The 19,048-nt window shown below is 37.2% G+C and overlaps 1 protein-coding gene across 3 annotated transcripts in view; it reads right to left on the bottom strand.

The window, feature by feature from the left end:
* Prex2 (phosphatidylinositol-3,4,5-trisphosphate dependent Rac exchange factor 2) overlaps window positions 1-19,048 on the bottom strand; it is a 294,983-nt gene that overhangs the window by 109,418 nt on the left and 166,517 nt on the right. For all 3 annotated transcript variants that reach the window (XM_040294020.2, XM_005322936.5, XM_078017136.1), the window contains 7 exons: window positions 13,861-14,083; window positions 13,099-13,306; window positions 5,758-5,937; window positions 3,275-3,369; window positions 2,387-2,469; window positions 1,364-1,454; window positions 572-700 (listed from right to left, as the gene is read on the bottom strand). In XM_040294020.2, the coding sequence (XP_040149954.2) occupies window positions 572-700; window positions 1,364-1,454; window positions 2,387-2,469; window positions 3,275-3,369; window positions 5,758-5,937; window positions 13,099-13,306; window positions 13,861-14,083 (1,009 nt within the window). The remainder of the gene's footprint in view (window positions 1-571; window positions 701-1,363; window positions 1,455-2,386; window positions 2,470-3,274; window positions 3,370-5,757; window positions 5,938-13,098; window positions 13,307-13,860; window positions 14,084-19,048) is intronic.

The raw sequence follows: 19,048 nt of genomic DNA, 5'->3' as shown, positions 1-19,048 counted from the left end.
TCTCAGAATTATCTACTTAATTACTCTGGCCCCAAACTACATACAATCAGACTCAGTGTAGTATTCTCCATGTTTTATCTCTCCAATTTATAGGTTGTACAAATTAGAGGATGTTGTGTAAGTAATATCACGGTAGCCAATGATAATAACTGAGACTAACACTTCTGAAAAAGAAACTTTAAAACTGATGATAAAAACTATGTCAACCTATTTGATTCTCACACAGATTCACATTCAAATTTTTTGACTCTCCATAAAATTTAGCTTCATGCCTTTTGTGATCCCTTAGAAAAATGATCTCTCCATGTCCAGTTTATCTTCCTAAGTATGCCTTGTTTTATTCTTTGAGAATATTGTCAATGACACCCTATACAATTTTAAGATCCTTAGAATATGAGATTCTGCAATCTTATTCACTCCTCACTTCTTCCTCACCCATTTCAATCCTTTATATTTTCCTCACAACATGAAACACTGAAAAGTGATGAGGCATTACTGGACTTTTGGTTTTAATGGGTTTTAAAATTATTACTGCTGATATCATGCAACATTCTTTGCTTTTCATGCTGACCTTCAACAAATTTTCTGATGTTCTGAGCAAGAGCCCGGACGCTGCTGGGAAGATTCCAAGGATCTTGCTTGAGGTGAAGCCTTAACCTTTTTGGACAACTCAGCTTTGGTTCCATTTCCTGTTGAAATTCTAAATGAATACAGAAAATCTCTTTTAATTTTCAACCAAGTCCCAAACAGTGCAACCCACAGGCTTCAAAGCTGTTGTTGTGGTGGTGGTTTAATCACACTCATCCTATAATATCAAGATGGTAATTTCTTTAGCTTAATTACAGCAGAATTGGTTAAATCTTTAAAAGTCAAACCTTTATGTCATTTTCTTACAGATGTTTCAAAAAGAAGCAAATTTAGAAAACAGTTCTACTTTATACATCCTAAACTAGATGTCAGAGAGTGGCAGTTCTATATCTTGTTCTGCCTGACTGCTCTATTTGCAAATTCACATTCCCAGGCCAGTTTCTCATCCCTAGGAAATGACCAAGTAGGCATCACTTTTGAATTCAGCAAAAGCAGCTTAGTACTTATGTATCTTCAATTGATACATTTTTGTTTACCCTGGCCACTATTGAATTAAAATTTCAAGGAAACCTAAAAGGTTCATAGTGATCTATAAAAAAAAAACTGTACTAATAGTTAACATATTTGAAAATTATCAAAATAGAGGTAGTATCCATTGAATAATGAAACATAAGCAATCACATTTTTTTCTTATAAAATGTATTTCCTCCATGACTATATCATCTATTATCTTTTGTTTCCTGATTTCTTGTACTACTTATTTTTTAAACCTTACCTTGTAATCCCCGACCTGGTGTGAGATACTTAGTTTGCTCAAAGGCCCTCACAACAGCTTGTCCTTTTAGGAGATTGGTAATTGAATCCACCTGTCAATAGCAGATTTCCAAGAGTTACATGCTTGTCCTAAGACATAATAAATATTCCTAAGAGTAAGTCTTGTTGAAAAAAAAAAATTTTTTTCATGGTACTGGGGATTGAAAGCAAAGGCACTTTACTACTGAGCCACAACCTCAGACCTTCTTAAATTTTTTTATTTAGAGAAAGGGTCTCAATAAATTGCTTAAGGCCTTGTTATGGTGCTGAGGCTGGTTTTGAACTTGTGATCCTCCTGCCTCAGCCTCTAGAGATTCTAGGATTACAGCCATGCACCACCACACCTGTCTAAATATGTTTTCCTTAAAGAAACAATTGTTTTTGAAATCCCACAATACTAAAAAATGTGTCTTTGAATAAAATATTGTAATAAACACCTGTTCACCTGAAAGCAATTCCAATAAAATCTTATTCTCTTACCACACATTAATATAAAAAATAAATTTACTTTACAAAAGAAAGTGGAATTTTGGCAGTTACTAAACTAAAAGTTACTGGAATCCTTTTCAAAGTAGTAGAGGCTTCTATACTACTAATTTTGATTATGGTTATAATTTTTTTAATTCAAAACAGCAACATGAAAACCAGGATAATCTTGTACCTTTTGAAATTAAGAATGGTGTTGAGTGAGTATCGAGAAAGGTCAGAGTATTCTGAAAACCCACCCACACAAACAGAAAAAAAAAAACACACAAATAATCTAAAAGCTATCTTCTGTGTGTTTAATACTTTTAAGTTTTCAAGGACTGTAAAATATTTGATATTCACAACAGTGTCTTTTGGCTGAAGAACTCTTTGTTCCCTTTTCAAATTGAGGGCAAAGGAGGAACAAACAGAGGCCTTTCCATTCTACCTACAGACTGTTATTATCACATTTGAGAAGTTTTTTTCTGTGGAAAAAAGATTGAAAACCATCCTGTCATACCTGGCTGAAAAGATGCTCAAGGCAACTATGTATCTTATCCTGTTTATCACGAGAAATTCGAACACTTAAGGGAAGTTCATCACCTAGATATCCAAAAGAAAAAAAAAAAGTCATTTATTTCATGAAATATTTTCACATTAAATAAAGTAAAAAAATAATTGAATACGAGCTTTTATTCCACATTAGTTGTCATGTGCAAAAATATAATTCCAAAAGTGTTCAGAACATCTGAGATGTCAGATCACGGCTCCTCCCCAAACAAGGGAGAGCAGAATGACATACAGAAAGGACCCTGGCTGCCCCATGCTCAGGAGTCTTTCCAAGGGTCTGTTTTTCTAGTGGCTGAAGGGTTGAATCAAACTGCACAGCAAAGAATTAAGATTTGTTTTCACTGGATTAAAATTCTCTTTTCTTTATACCCAAGAAAGACGACTTTTGAAGCTATTTAGATCACTCCCTGCTTTTCTCACCATCCCTCTCTCCATCTCCCACGTGGAAGGCTTGCTCAGGAACACCTATTGTCTTAAGAAAATCCTTTCTTTGAAAATCCTTCCCACAAGTCCACCCCAATCAACAATGCCTCATGCTTTCAGTAAAACTCATTTCCTCTATACTCATGATCCTTGACACTACCGTAGAAAGCCCATAAAACACATAAGATAAAAATGGAGCCTGCTTCTTCCATTTTTTTTTTTTTAATTCATTCCCTCTGTAATTGAGACTGGCGCATCGACTTTATCTAGCACATAAAACTGGAAGGCAACACATGCAACCACTGAGAATGACTGATAAAAGGTAACTTGGCCTATGGATCAAAGAAACTAATCCCTTAAAGTTATCTGCAATGACACCAACATCAGAAAACACAAATGCCTTTGCCAAACGAACCCGAGTCCATTTCGTCACTGTGAAAATAGGAGCTGCACTGGCTGCTGCAAATGCTGGTGAAGGAGGCGATGGAGTTCCTGTTGCTGTTGCAGTCACTGAAAAGAACGGGTTTCACATCACTTTAAGAATACGATTGCCCAAGTCCTCTGCTAGTACTTATTATGGGAGTTTATGCCTCCGCCATGTTTCTTAACATGCTTTCTACAAAGTTATGAGACTGAAAAGCTCCTTTGACTTGACATATCTCACTTCAAAAAAAATGCATATTTAATCAAATTTCAAATGTTGCTATGTCATATACTCTGATCCTAAGTGAATTTTTAAAAAATGTGTAATTATAATACTAAGGAGTCAAACCAAACATAAAATTTTTCATGATCTATTTTGGTGACACAGGCCTGCAGCTAATTTGCTTATAGGATCAAAGTCCTGATTCATGATTTCTGCCTTTCAAACCTTTTCTGGGCTTAAATTGCAAGTTATTGGTAATATTCTGAACTCCCTTAGGGAAGTAAATACCACAGGTATTTACTATCCCCGCAGGTAAATACTCAATAATGATGAATATCCAAGGAAAGATGTTTGAATTATTTGGGTGTGAATATGGGCCTAAATAGGATTTCAGAAATGGTGCAGGAGTTAATTTTTTTTTTCCTCTTAGAGTTATTAAAAAGAACTTACTTAACTTTAAGTTTCTTTCTTAGCCTAGAGGGAGGCTGTGAGGGTAATTTTAATTATCTGATAACTAGAACGTGAGGTAGAAAGTATTTTAAAACATGTAATTTCCCACCGGAGGAAAACCACAGATTCCCATTAAAGAGCATGCTGCTCTCTTTAGATGCTAAAAGTAAATGAGATGGTAAAGGTAGTTAATCTGTGTGATATATTATCAAATCTCTAGGAAAAAAATTAGCTTTTATGTATTCATTAAAATTCTTCCCAGAAACACTGAAATTGGGATAATAGAGAAATGGTGAAGCCAGACAACCTGGTCATGTAGCTAAATTATGCAACTCAAATGGGGCTCAGCTTCCTTCTGTGTAAAATGGAGTTACTATGAGAAACTACCACATGGGGCTGTGGTGGGAAAATATCTGAAATCATCATATTCCCCCATGAGTCTGATAAAAATATATTTCAGTGGTAGAATACAGGTTTAATGTGCATGAAGCCCTGGTATCCATCCCCACCACCAACAAAGAAAAAAAAGTATATTAAAAAAAATTTTAATGTTACTTATTACTTTGTGATAAACATCCCTTGTAGGAATAACTTTGATGTAATTAAGATTCACAAGATATCTTTTCATTGAAAAATGCTGCATAAGAAATGAGTGAATAAGGTAGCTTTTGCCTTCAATGTAAATGGCTCAGGATATGTCCCAGCTGCCCACGCAGCATCTGTGGCTGATTGATTGCAACAGTCCTCAATGAGGCTTCAAGGGATATAAGGATTCAAGGGAGAAAAGGCACTTTCAAAGAAGGAAATTCACTGAAGAAAGCCTCACCTGAGAATCTAAAAGAACATGAGAGCAGACTCTGGAGAGGAAAGTTGAACTGCATCCTCCCAAAATTCATATGATAAAGTCTAACACTCAGAACCTTAAAACAGGGCCTTATTTGGAGATGTGGTCTATACAGAGGTAACGGAGATAAAATGAGGTCACTAGGGGTTGGTTATTAATTATATGACCAGTGTCCTTATATGGAGGGTAAATCTGGACACAAAGATACATATGGAGAGAAGACAATGTAAGGAGACATGGGAAGAAGATGTCCATCTACATGTCAAGCAAGCCTGGAAGAACTGTCCCTCCACCCTCAGAAGAAAGCAAGGTGGCTAATGCCTTGGTTTCAGACATCCTGCTTCCAGAACTCCCTGTAAATAAATTTCTCTTGTTTATACCACCCAGTGTGGGTACTTTGTTAGGGCAGCCCTAGCAAACTAATACAAAAAGTATCCAAGTGTACATCCAGAGATATGAAAAATTGTGCTCTATATGTATAATATGAATTGTAGTACATTCTGCTGTCCTATATAACAAATTAGAATTTTAAAAAAGCATCCAAGAGAAGAAACAAACACAAAGCTGGGCTATGGAGTTGGGCAAGTGGAATTTTTCCAGTTATTTTGGAACACAGAATTTAAGAAGAAAGGGGGAAACAGGGCAAAAAAGAACTCCCATTTAGTTCCCAACAAACCAATGATCTCAAACAGATATCCAAAAAACAAATAACAACAACAACAACAAAAAAAAACAAAAACAGTAAATGTAGGCACGATTTTCTTACCTTCTCTCCATGTTACACAATCCATTTTTAGAACAAGTCTCCCAAATTAGGTCCACACAGCTAGAGAAAAAATGTTCTTTCCAAGTTACTCGGGTTACATAAGGCAAGTATTTGAAAGATTATGCTGTCCCACTATGCTTTGACTGGGGCCGGTCATCACAGGTGAAATGAGGTGGACAACGTATGAATTACCTGTATGAGTCTCTGTTGCTGATGGTATCATGACCTGAATCTTCCTGCTCATCTCCTGCTACGTTAAAACAGACTCGTTTGCTGTTTCTTTCTCCCTTCTCATTGTCGCTGTCTGTTGGTATTATGCCCTCTGAGGTCTTACGCTCCAATTTTGGAGAATATGTGATTGAAGATAGAAGGCTGAAAAGTGATATTTGAAAAAAAAATGATAAATGCACATTTTCAAATTGGCTGCTACAGATAACTACCTTATTTGTTTAATATGATGGGCTTACAAATATTTCTAGAGTACTCCCATGTTGCACATCAAATACATATCCTCTTGCATAAAAAGCATGTAGTAGAGCAGTCGTGGTGATGCACACCTGAAATCCCAGTGATTTGGGAGGCTGAGGCAGGAGGATCACGAGTTCAAAACCAGCCTCAGCAAGAGGAGAGGCACTAAGCAATGCAGCGAGACCCTGTCTCTAAATAAAATATAAAATAGGACTGGGGATGTGGCTCAGTGGTTGAAATGCATCGGAGTTCAATCCTAGTAAAAAAAAAAAAAAAAAAAAAAAAAGCAAAAGCACGTAGTAGACAGCTCACATTTTCTGCTTAGAATTCATAAAGAAACCACACACAATTTAGGCCAGAAACTTATGTTTGGATCCCGGTTCTGCCAGTGATCAGCTTTGTTATTAGAACAAAGCTAGGGACACTTTCATAAGTGGGGTGATTGGAATAACTAGCCCACATGGTGCTATGGAAGGAAATGAGAGCCACATATTCCTAGTGCACAATAGCCATCTCTTCTGTCTCACCATTACTGCTATCTCCACCACATGAAAATGCCTGGTAAAACTTAAAGTGCTTACTAAATATTAAACCCAAACACTAAATGTGCTTTATTATCGTCACTGGCTCACCCTCAAATAGTAAAAACCCATCTACCCGCCAAGTCCCACCTGGGGTTTCTCCCAGTCTGTTCTACTTGACAGGGACAATGTCCTGTTGTCAATGGCTTCTGGCTGGCTACTCAGACAAGCAGGAGTCTGACCTTAGTGATTATAAGCAGAGTCACATCAATGTGACTACAGGAGGAAACAGGGACTACTCTAGTCTCATCTGCAATGTGGCCAGAATAAAATATCACAAATCGGCCCAAATGAGGACCTCTTCCTCTTGGTTCAAGGCTGGAGCACCGTATGGAAATGGAGTGGTGTGAGGCCTGGGGAAGACTGCGACCTGCTGGATGCACCACTCTAAGGCCTGGATGCTTGGCCGTGAAATGCTTCCATTAGAACTAACTCAAAATCAAGCAAAGGTGTAATTGGGCTTTATTATCCAACAGAATGCTATAAAACTCACTCAATTAACTAAACCACATCTAAAGCAAGATCCCATGGCTGGCTTTCAAGCCAGAACAAGCTCATACTACATGCTTATGACATTGAGTTCCAACCAATAGCACGAGTCTTGACATTTATTTTTTCATAACAATGAAAATGTTCATTTTATTATTTGGTAGCTTTCTATCTCTTATACATATTCTCTAACATCAAACCCAAAGCTGTGTGTGGAGTGAAATCCTTGTTGAGAGGTCTCACTAATTAAGCACACTTGTTACACCAGGTGTTATTTGTAGTGGTGTGGATACAGCTGTGTACAAAGCACAAAGGTCCCTGCCTTCTTCAGAGTGTAAAATTCCCTGGAAGAAGATCAACAGTGAACAAGTAAACTTTAGAGTGTAACAAAGAGTGACAAATGTTAAGGAGAAGAACAAAGAAAACACGGAGCTACAATTTCAAATAGTATAGCTGAGGACAGTGTCACTGTGAAATGATCTTTGAATACTATTTTAGCATTTCATAGGTTTTAGACATCAGTGGTGGTTGAAGGAGCCCTGTTACATAGCTCAAGGCTCTGTGAGCATTTTCAATAACTGAAAGTTATGAATTATTTTAAACAGTTTCTCTATTTGAAAATATACTTTTAACGTCTTGTAAGACAGATTGTATATTTATTCACTCCTTCTACCCCAAAGATTAAAATGTTAGAGTAACTCCAATTACCCAAGCACCACACTACACAGACAGATGAACTCTGAATATCAAAGAGGAAAGATATGCAGGAGTTCTCATTTTGCAGACAGCCCTCTGCGCTTATGTATATTTTAAATTAGAAGTCATAGAGCTAAGCATAATATATTTTCTCAAAGTAATGAGAATTATTTTCACGTATTTACTTTTCATTTCAAACAGTTGCAATCATGCTTGCACTGACCCCATGGGAACAAGTGTTTAAGCTTAAAAATAAATGATAGGAAAACCTGTTCTCAACACCATGTTCTCACATAAAATATCCAGATTCTAAAAAGTAATAATAAGGCATCAGACTATAGTACTCATTTGTGCATGCAAAAACATTTTGCTTTGCTTTTGCTCATATATAATATTAAGCTATTTACTAAAGGTCCATTAATTAAAATTCTGGGCAGCATTTCATTCCAGATCAGTCACCTCCTAATGTCACTGATAAAGATTTCTGTGCACAATGGATTTCATCTACTTGTGCTTTTAAAATATAATCCTCATCCTCACCACAAGTAACATTTGTTATGCTCTTCATGTCCATCCCTATGATACTTAACAGGTATTAATTCATTTAATCCTAAAACTACCTTATGAAGCAAGTCTTATGAAGCAAGTAACATTATTGTTATTTCATTTCAGAGGTGGGTGGGACAGATCCACTGTTGCACATGCTTTGCAAATGAAGCATAACCTTCTCTTCCTGCGTATGCCTTAGGTGCTCTGGAGGAAGTAGAAGGGTCGTTAGTGTGAGCACATGATTGGGAAGTGCTCCCTTAGCCTCCTGAGGATGGGCTTTGCTTTAGCTAAAGTAATGTGAGTGGCTGTGAATGGGATCACTTGTAGGTAGAAGCCTCTATACACACCAGTACACAGTTTGCCTCATTCCCTTCTCCTGCCATGACAGTCAGAAACATTCCATCTGATGGGGCACCTGCCTTTGACTCTGAGGGAACACAATGTGGAACAGAGACCTTGTGGGCCAAGGTGGACTCAGAGTGAGTGAGACAGAAACCTCTGTTGTCTGTGAGACTTTTTTGTGAATGATAAAGGGGGTGAAAAGCCAGTGTAACACAGAGATGTCTAGAGAAGAGAGGTCTGAGTATCAGGGACAGAGGAGTATCTACTTTAATTAGAGGACAGGCAAACCTCTAAATGGGTCAGCCATCAGTCTGACTCTTGAGCACTCAGGAATTCAGACATGCAGACCTGGGAGGCAGTGCCCACCAGGCAGAGCACCTTGAAGTGGGTCAGAGTTCTGGTAACAGAAAGTGTCTACTGAAGCTGCAGCTCAGTGAGATGAGTTTGGAGAGGCAGACAGGGGCAGATCATGTAGGAAATTGCAGGCCCCAATAACACATTCATATCAATAGATTCTGCATCCATAGATTTACCAACCACACATCAAAAATATTCAGGAAAAAAAACTATCTGTACTGAACATGCACAATTTTTTCTCGCCATTATCCCCTACATGATATCATGTATAATTATTTACATAATATTTATAATGTCTAGGTATTATAAATAATCTAGAGATGATTTAAAGTATACAGGAGGTTTGGCACACGTTATATACCAATAATAAACAATTTGATATAAGGGATTTGAACATCCTGGGATTTTGGTACCTGCAGGGGATCCTCAAAGCTATCTCCTGTGAATACCAAGGAACAGCCCTAGCTTGACTGTAGAATAATGTGGTTTCCTGGTTTTAGGCAGGGGACTACACAATTTACCTTTCCAGGTCCCTCGGGCATCTGCTGAATATAGAATGTATCAGAGCAAATCACAGAGTGGAAACTCCTCTGGTGGTGCTAGTGAGAGGGGATGCTAACTCAATCTAAAGGGACAGATGTGAATGAATTCAGAGATATAACTGACAGCGTCTGGTGCAGAATCAGAGCTTGGGGAAGGAAAAGAAGAACCAAAGATGACTATTGGGTTCTGGCCTGAGAAACTGAAGAGATAGGGAATCATCTTCTGAGAAGGGGAAGCCCAAGGTAGAGAAGGGTCAAAATAGATTTGAGGATAAGGAAATCATAATTCAGTTTCAGAAACAAAGTTAAGCTTCAAATGTCTGGGATACATCCCAGGGTTTCATAATACAAAGCAGAGAGGAACTATGAGAATGAAATTAGTGTATACAACAGCATAACCCTGCCTGGCACAGAGCACCTATCATAGATGCTGCTTTTTATGAATCTATGCTTCTATTTGTACATTTTTTTTTTCAACAAAAGGATTGAGGAAATGCCAAAGATAATTCCACTAGCCTTTCCATCTGTGATGACCACCTACCCCCAGGTTACTAACTGTCCTATAATGCAGTCAATTCATGTCTTAATCTTGGGGCATCTGCAAAATGAAATCTGTTCCCAAATTTCCTAACTTTCCTATTCCCCAATGTTCTATTTGTTTCCTCCCTGGAAGAACACACAAATCCTCTAATTTAAAATAGAATTGGGGCTATTCATAAATTATTTTTTGGTTTTACATATTTCAAATCTAAGTGTCATTAACTGGAAAGAGCCCATTCAAGGACAAAAGTACTTAGTGTCCCAAAGTGAAAGAGCAATCATACAGCTTTGATTAAATTCATCACATCACCTTATCTTGTGTTACTAGATAGCAAATTCATCTCTATCTTAGGATCTGAAGTTAAGTAGGAGGATTTAGCAAAATGCCTATGTATTAAAGAAAATTTTACTTCTAGAAGTGTTTTCAAGTGGCAGGGTGTCTAGATTTCATGATAAGACAAGCTCAACACCAGCCCTTCATAGGAATAAGCAACTTCTTAAGAGGCAATTTCTTTTAAAACTTGGCAAAGCATCTGAGATTTGCTTTTCCACCCTGACCAAGAATAATTACTATATGGCAAGAAAATTGCTTGTTAACTAGCTTTTAAATAAATTGTTAAGCTCAAATGCAATGCAGCATCTCTGAATACTAAGGGCAACAGGGAATCCAGGCACTTGGACACTGTACTGTTTTAAAGTGATTATATTGCAGATTGAATTGTGTGGAACATGTTTATATTTAGAATTAAATTACATGGTATGCAAAGAGAAGACCAGGCTAGCTGTACTGATCACTGGCTCATGTCATGTCACTTTTCTGATAAACATACAGAGCTGGGTAAAGGCTTTTAGAATAGGAGAATGGGGGGAACGAGAAGAATAATTAATCATTTTAAGTAGTTCTAGCTAATAAAAACACCTAATGCCTTTCAACAGCTAATGCTTTAAATATAAACATTTCAGATCAAGTAAAGGAACCTCTTTGGCTCCAACATTTTTCTTGAAAATGTATTGACAGTACCTACTTCTTAAAAAAAAAAAAAGTCAATCAATTAATGGTCTGATGATTGCCAGGCACTGCCGGCCAGTCAGAGCATTAGAGGCTTAGTTTCTCAAGCAGTTTCAGCTGAGGCACATCAATAATCCTGCCACCAACAAACGGGTCATTCAGAAGTATGAGATTGAGCCAGATATTCTCATAAAATTCCTTAGAGAGTTGGCATCAATGATTCAATACCATTATTTATTGCCTCATTGATAAAAATGCTTCTTTTACATATTTTTTAAATACCTCAAGGGGCAAAGAACTGGTATCTAAAGCAGAACACATCACGTAATAAAGTCACATTTATTAGATTAAGCAAAATATGACTTATTATAAACTTCTGTTACTGAGTTTCAAGGCAATTCAAAAATATAATGCAATTGCTTAAAAATAGTTTTCTTAGCAACTTCAGGTGGTTTAATTCATCTATAAGCAGGAAAGTTACAGTTTAATATAGAAATGTTATTATTTTAAAAAGTTAGTTCATAAGACATAGAAAAATAGGATTTTAATTTTAAATCACCCCTAAAACTTCAGGAAAAAAGAATAGTAATTGAAGGTAATTTAAAAATATAATGTATCTATTTTGATCTCCAAATTTCAAAGATATGTAAAATAAGAGATCATGTCAATTAAGACTTCACTAGTATAATGCCTGATTACTACAAAAGCATGCAATAAATTTTAAACACTTTGTCTAAAATGAATTATCCATAAAGGTATGGGATGATATGAGTGTGTGAAGGAAATATATACACATATGCTGGCAAATTAAATCAACAACTTCATAAAGATAAAATGCAAATAAGATGATGTCATTTATAACCGTTCTCAGAATATGCCAATTTGGGAAGTACTCAAAGATTTCCATCTATTGAATGACTGAGCAAGCATGATATTTGGTACTATGCTGACTGCTTTCTGTGTTATTTTCTATAACTGTCACCAGAAACTTGAAATTCATTATTATCTATTTCAATATATAAGGAACTGACCTATGCCCAAAGCCATGCTATTCTGACCATACTTGACTAAATGTGGAGCATAATCACAGAAAAGAATATGATAAGTCATCCTACCATCCTACAGTCCCCAGAGTGCAGAGAATTCCCTTAGGTTTTTTTTTTTTTTTTTTTTTTTTTTTGGTGCTACTGGGGATTAAACCCAGGTTGGGGAATGGGGGTGGGTACCACTAAGCTATATCTCCAGCTCTTTTAAATTTTTTTATTTTATTTAGAGACAGGGTCTTGCAAAGTGGTTTAGGGCCTTGCTTGTTGCTGAGGTTGGCATCCAATGTATAATCCTCCTGCCTTAGCCTCCAAAAACTGCTGGGATCACAGGCATGAGTCACAGTGCCCAGCTATCAACTGTCAAATTCTTAAGTAAGAGTTAGGATTGATGTAGATAGAAAACTTCTCATGAACTGCTTCCTGACCAGGCAATTTGGGCTATTGCTTTGTAGGCCAGTAAGTGAAACAGAAAATAAAAAAAAAAAAGTATTGATCCTGGAGGTACATTTTTTGTATTTGCTCATTTAACAACTATATTAAACATTTATTATATTTTGCATCTGCATAAATATCTCCAGTGTACATACATCAAATATCAGGAATTTCAATTGCAAAAAAATAACAATAAAATCCTCATACTCAGCTGTTACAGTTTTAAACAAATTATTCACATCATATTTTCACACTGAAACTTAGTTCTCTTCTATAAGATAGAATTTTGTCATTCTCTTCCCTGGTATTAAATGTCTACTTAAAATATCTATCTATCCATGGGATACTGGAAAATGAAGACGAATTGTATGATTAGCACAAATTTCCTACATTGCCTAAATCTAAAGAATGAACACATTTTTCAAAAGTCCCACTTTCTACTGATTGTTTATTAGGCAAACTTTATAGTATAAAACACTTACTCATCTATTTGACAAACACACATCTCCACTTCTCTCAGTGCAGTCTGGATTTTGCCCAGAAGTTTCTGATAGATATCTTGAGTTTCTAAGTCTTCTTCTTTCAACAAATACCGAAGGCCATGGCCATCCTGCTGTCCCAGGGACAGTCCTGAAGGGGCTGCCATGGTTGTAATGGTGTGCTGAATGTACACCATGGGGCTCAGTTTCCCTGAGGAATCAAAATCATTCCACAGTAACATTTATTACCTTAAATGTATGACTGTCCAGTCCAATACATTTTAGAGATTCAGGCTGGTATACAACAAAATCCCAATCCAACACTGAATTTAATTGAGGAATTAAATCTTGTGGGGAGCAGTAATTAAAAGCTACAAAGAGTCCAATCCCTCATCCCACTGCAATGATGCAGATTGGCATTAATGCATTTCTAACCAGTTCCTCTGGGATTTTCCCCAAAGTTATAAAGCCATTTCAGATTAGTGGCTTTCACACTCAAGATGAGGTATGCTTATCATAGATATGAGGAATTTTAATTTTAAATCATCCTCTCTTTCTTGAAAGAAAAATAATAATGAATGCCTAACTCCAATTTCACTCTGTATACACTTGTGCATGCATATAACTATCCATGTGAGAATTCTTTTTTTTTTTTTTTAAGGGCAGGATTGCTTGCATACCAGCAATCTAACATATTATAGAATGCAGCAATGCTTATAATTGCCTAAATGTTCATGTGTAATAAAATTTCAAAAGCCAACATACCTTGCTCAGAAGATTTACTTTCTTTATCCTGAGAATTATGCTTCCTACTATCCAGCTGAACACCAAAGGCACTCCCCAGAGAGGTTGATGTTTTGGGATAAGAAACTTCCATCACATTGACATGGCAGTTGGTAGGGCAGAAATCACTGCTGTGCAGTGGGGAGATCTTAGATTTGGCTTGTTTAAAGGTGGGCCAAGCTCGATTCCTCAGCACACGAGAGAACTGTAAATTACAGAAGAAATAAAAAGCAGCTGAACACACAGCAGTAATAACTCAAAACATTTCACCTGTGTAATCCAAAACAAAAAAAAGTCAAAAGAAAATTAAATCATGTCAACTGGAACGAGTGACATAAATTCTAAGTTGTTGGAAATTAAATTGCTCTTTCACAACCCAAACATTTTTAATGAGGCAAAGCAATATGGACAGCAAATGCAGGATTCCTTTGAAACTCCTGACTGCAAGCTACGTGCTAAAAGAAATGAACCTCAGTGACCAACACAACTTATTAGGACTCTATTCCACTGGCTGACAGAAGGTGAGAGAGTGTAATAGAGAAGTTGGCATCCTAGGGCATCAGGATGCAAGACAAGATTTAAAAAATAGGATAGCTATCAGGTCCAGGGTGAAAGAAGATGGGATTATTTCAAGTATCATCAGAAAACCAATTCAAAGCAGAAGTCCAGGCCAGACAGCAAAGTACTGTGGTGTTGACCAGAATGGCCGGACAACTGTACTGCCCACGTCTCTTGCTAATCCCTGATGTGTTTGGGGGTTACAATCAACTTGTAGATTAGTGTTCACTCTGCTTTTATGCCATTGACAATAAACTAATACTAAAATGATGTATGACTTCCAAGGGTATCTACTCCACTGCTTCAAACCTTACAACAGTCTACCATTCAAGTCTAGCTACTCCTTGCCATGGTCTATAAAGTTTCCCGAAATCCAGCTCTTACACAGCTTATTATCTATCCAAAGCTCTCTTCCCTTGTCCTCTAAGTTCCCTCAGGCTTTTGCACATGGTTCCTCTCATACACAATCTTACCCACTCTGAGCCTTTATTTATAGGTTGTACAATGTACCTAGAATTTTCTTCTTCTTTCATGGCCAAACTTTTTCTTATGCATCTTCAGATTCTAGCAAATCATCAAGAGGGCTTCCCTGAGTCCCGGGCTATGTTCCCTTTTCCTGGCTACATGCTAGGTTGTACCACACTGTCACTCTCTTTATAATTGTAAATAATTGCTCATCTCCAGCTCAGGCAGCAGATGGTAAACTCCAAGAGGGTAATGACTATATCCATCTTGCGCACCATAGATAGTTATCTCACAGAGCTGAACTGTAGTCTCAGAAGCAGAGGACTACAAGTCATGAGCTTCCTGTGTGTTCCTAGCAGCTGTCACGGTAGCTAATAAGACATCAAACAAATCAGGGTCTTTTCATCATGTGTAGCAAAATAAGGGATATGAATTATATAATGTCTATGTTCCCTTCTTGCTTAAAAGCTATAACCATGATTCTACCTACTTAGTATACTACTAGAGTAATAATTTTGTCATTAAAAAGAATAAAAACAAAGACTACAAGGATCACTCTCTACCTCTTCTAGGTTAAATTAAAGGATAAGTATAAAAAATAACATCCCGTAAATATATGTTCACATTAAAACCATTATGGAATAGCATAGCCTGAACTTACTACCACTTTTATTCATTCAACAATTACATGTGTTCCTCAGTTTCTGTAGGAGATCAGTTCTAGGATTTCCCAGGGACATCAAAAACCACGGATACTCAAATTCCTTATACAAAATGTCATAGTACTTTGAATAACCTATTGCACCTTCTCCTGTATCGTCTCTAGATGACTAATAATAACTAATACAATGTGAATTCCATGTAAATAGTTGTTATATAGCATTATTATTTGTATGATTTTTAATGTTTTTTTGAATATTTTTGATCTGTGGGTGGTTCAATCTGTGAGTGTAGAACCCCGAATACTGAGGGACCATTAGAGATCATAAGGGGTCTCTTGTGTACCAGGCACTGTCTTAGGCATGTGAATGAAACAAAGATTCCTGACTTCTGAAAAGTCGCATTCGACAAGAGGAAAGACACGTAATAATGTGCCTCTTACTAGGATGGAAATGCAAAGCCCTTGAGAAAAAAACTGGCTGAGCACAGGGGGCAGAAGAAGGACCATCTACAGGACAGAGATGGCAGTGGCTCACCGAGGGGCCATCAGTGATAGAGGCAGTAAGGAAAGCCTGCGTATTCTGAAGATAGAGCCAAAACAGAGTTGAGAGAAAGGGAGTGAGGAAGACAAATCAACAGAAGGATGGGTGTGCAGAAGGCTGGGATCAGGGACTGATGTCAAACACACCAAGTCTGTGAGATCCATGGAGGTCAGATGGAGAAGTCAAGGGGGCTGAGATCTCCGGAGGCAGGGTCAGTGAAGAGGTCAGGGAGAAAATCAGCATAGAAAACTTAGAATGAGCCACCAACTAGAAGAAAGGACAGAAGTCAGGCCTCCAGGGTGTCGCAGAGAATGCTAATGAGAAGCTTGAAGTCAACTGCATCAGGTCAACTAAGACAAGGAATTCAATCAGGACATTAACAGGCTGTGGCAAAATAGAGCCATTTCAGTCATGTGGGGGGTTCCAGAATCCACCTGGAGCATGGTAAGGGGAATGAGCAGGTGAGACAACAGGTACAGGCAGGGCCATGGAAAGCTCTTTTCAAGAAGATCAAAGAACTGGAACAGGAAGGTAGACAGGAGTGTAAGAGGCAAGGGAAGCATTTATTTCTAATAAAGGTGATTATGACAGCACATTTGTATTATTGATGGGAAGAAACAGTTTTTACAGTGGGAACTTCAAGTTTTGAATACACTGGTAGCTAATTCATGAATTATTGACCATGGCCACATATTTAAACTCCATGATAGTCATTTGGCTAAAAGTCAGAAATAATACAAAGTAAGTAAGCTATTACTGTGCAGATAGGCTCCCATTTAATCTCCAATTTCAATGAAGTATAAAATTCCTTAGACACGGAGATACAAAAGTTCTGTATTAGACTGTCTTGTAAGCAGACATGGGGAAGAATTTTACATGCAAGTTTCCAAATCCATCTAGCAATTTGAGGAGTCTGAGTTAGCGTTAGATAAGTAAAAGTATCTGGAATGCTCAAAGTAAAACTTCTAATTCCTACTTATACTATTTCTGTACAAACAGAAACTATCTTCTGAATGCATATCCAGGAAGTATCCCCAATACTGGGGAAAAGTCCACTTATGGAATTGGTATTACGTAAAAGAATGACTCTAAAATTAAGAAGAGTTTCCCAGACAATTTACAAGGCAAATGTTTCTCAAAACAAGGAATAGATTTACATCTGAACTGTCCACACACCCAGTTCCACAGAGAATGAATGCCTGCTCAAGATTCAGTACAGCCTTCAATACAGGCCCACCTTATCATAAGATGTCTGTGAACAGGAAATCTATTATTATATCCTGGCTGTAGAAACGACAGAAATCAGCTGGTTACTATTTTTAAAACCTAAAACTTCTACAGTCAAAATAAAATAAAGCCCGACTCGTTAAGATTTTAGTTTCTATGGATACATTTTCTTTCACAAAAAGAGGAGTGTTGAAACTTTCATCTGGAAGAAAAATATGTTGCTAATATAGTTTTTAAATAAATATGTGAAAAAATTTTTAAAGTCTATATTCACACGTGTTTTTGGCTGACATGCATTTGATATGTAACTGAAGCTAACCTCATATAACCTATCACGAGTCTTTGTCTTAGGCATCTTCATTTCACTGAAAGTGAAAAGCTCCTTTTAATACCTTCTTGCTAACCTGCCTTCTCTAGAGAAAAGACGACCAATTATTTTAAGAATATTTACGGCCAAGTGAGATGATGATAAGATTAACTTTTAAAGCACTTCGACCCTGATGTTTCTGACCAGACTTTTCTTTTTATTTATGAATGAAACATAAGTGAGGCAGCATTCCATAGGTCTGCTACTTGCCAGCTATGTGACCGGAGGCAAATGTCACCTTCTTGAGGAAGAAGCAGTATGGTAGGTCAGTGCACACAGATGTTCTGAGACTCAGAGAACAATCAAGGGCAGAAAAGGGCTCTCTATAACTCAATGATATTATTTTTTGTTATCTAAAATCAATTCCTGTGGCTCTAGGGGTGTAGCTCATTGGTAGAGTGTTCCTTGGCACAAAAAATAAAATATAATCGTTGCCCATAAATGAAATCATTCATCTGTCCATTTCTAACTTAAAAGCTTACAGGATGCTAGTTATGAACAATTAAGTAGAACATATTTCTTACTCACTAAGATGATGATTTTGAGAATCTCCAACATTTGGGTGAAACCCTAACGTATATGTTTCTCACTTCCTACACATGCACACCTCAGTTTGTTACAATAAACCAAGAAATGACAGCGTCTTTATCTGCTATAACCATGTCAGCAGATCTGCCCAGTTTTTGCCCCCTACACTTATCTTGGAATGATCCTCTCCATCTCCAATACTGCTACAGGGTCCACACCACCATCAACTTGTACTTCCACAGGTAAAGATCACTTACCAACCTCCCTGCTGTGGCTCTTCTCCCACCAATACATTATGCAATTGACAAAGTGATTTTCTTCCAAACAAATCTGATTATTATGCTATTTCAAAATATCACTGGAAAAGTCCAATGTTGTCAGTTGTTTTTTATTTTTTTTTAAATTACATCCACACTCAGATCTTCATTTCTAGTCCAGGGAGTATGCCGATTCTTTATCCATAAGAGCAGTCTCATTTCTGTATCTCTGCCTGAACTTAGGTCACTTTTTATGCCATCTTTCCCTTCACTCTGACAATCATCCCAAATTACAGGACCTACCATTTGGCGACTATTCAATCCACAATGACTTTTTCTTTACTGAAATCCTATTGCTTTTCCGGTCAGAACCACACTGAGCTGTGTAACACAAAGTCAAATGCAGGTAAACGAACAACAACCAGTGTTAGTATAAAAGGGAGCAAGTTTCAAATCCCATTGCTGTTGCCAACTGAGTGTCTTAAGCAAGTTACTTAACCACCCTGAACTTCGGGCACTTCGTTCCATGAAATGAGAAATGTGTACCTCATTTCACTGTTTTGGTA

This window comes from Ictidomys tridecemlineatus, chromosome 7 (assembly GCF_052094955.1).
Source record: "Ictidomys tridecemlineatus isolate mIctTri1 chromosome 7, mIctTri1.hap1, whole genome shotgun sequence".
Taxonomy (NCBI): domain Eukaryota; kingdom Metazoa; phylum Chordata; class Mammalia; order Rodentia; family Sciuridae; genus Ictidomys; species Ictidomys tridecemlineatus.
Note: the sequence above shows the minus strand (reverse complement) of the source record. Positions and strands in the feature narration are given on the sequence as shown.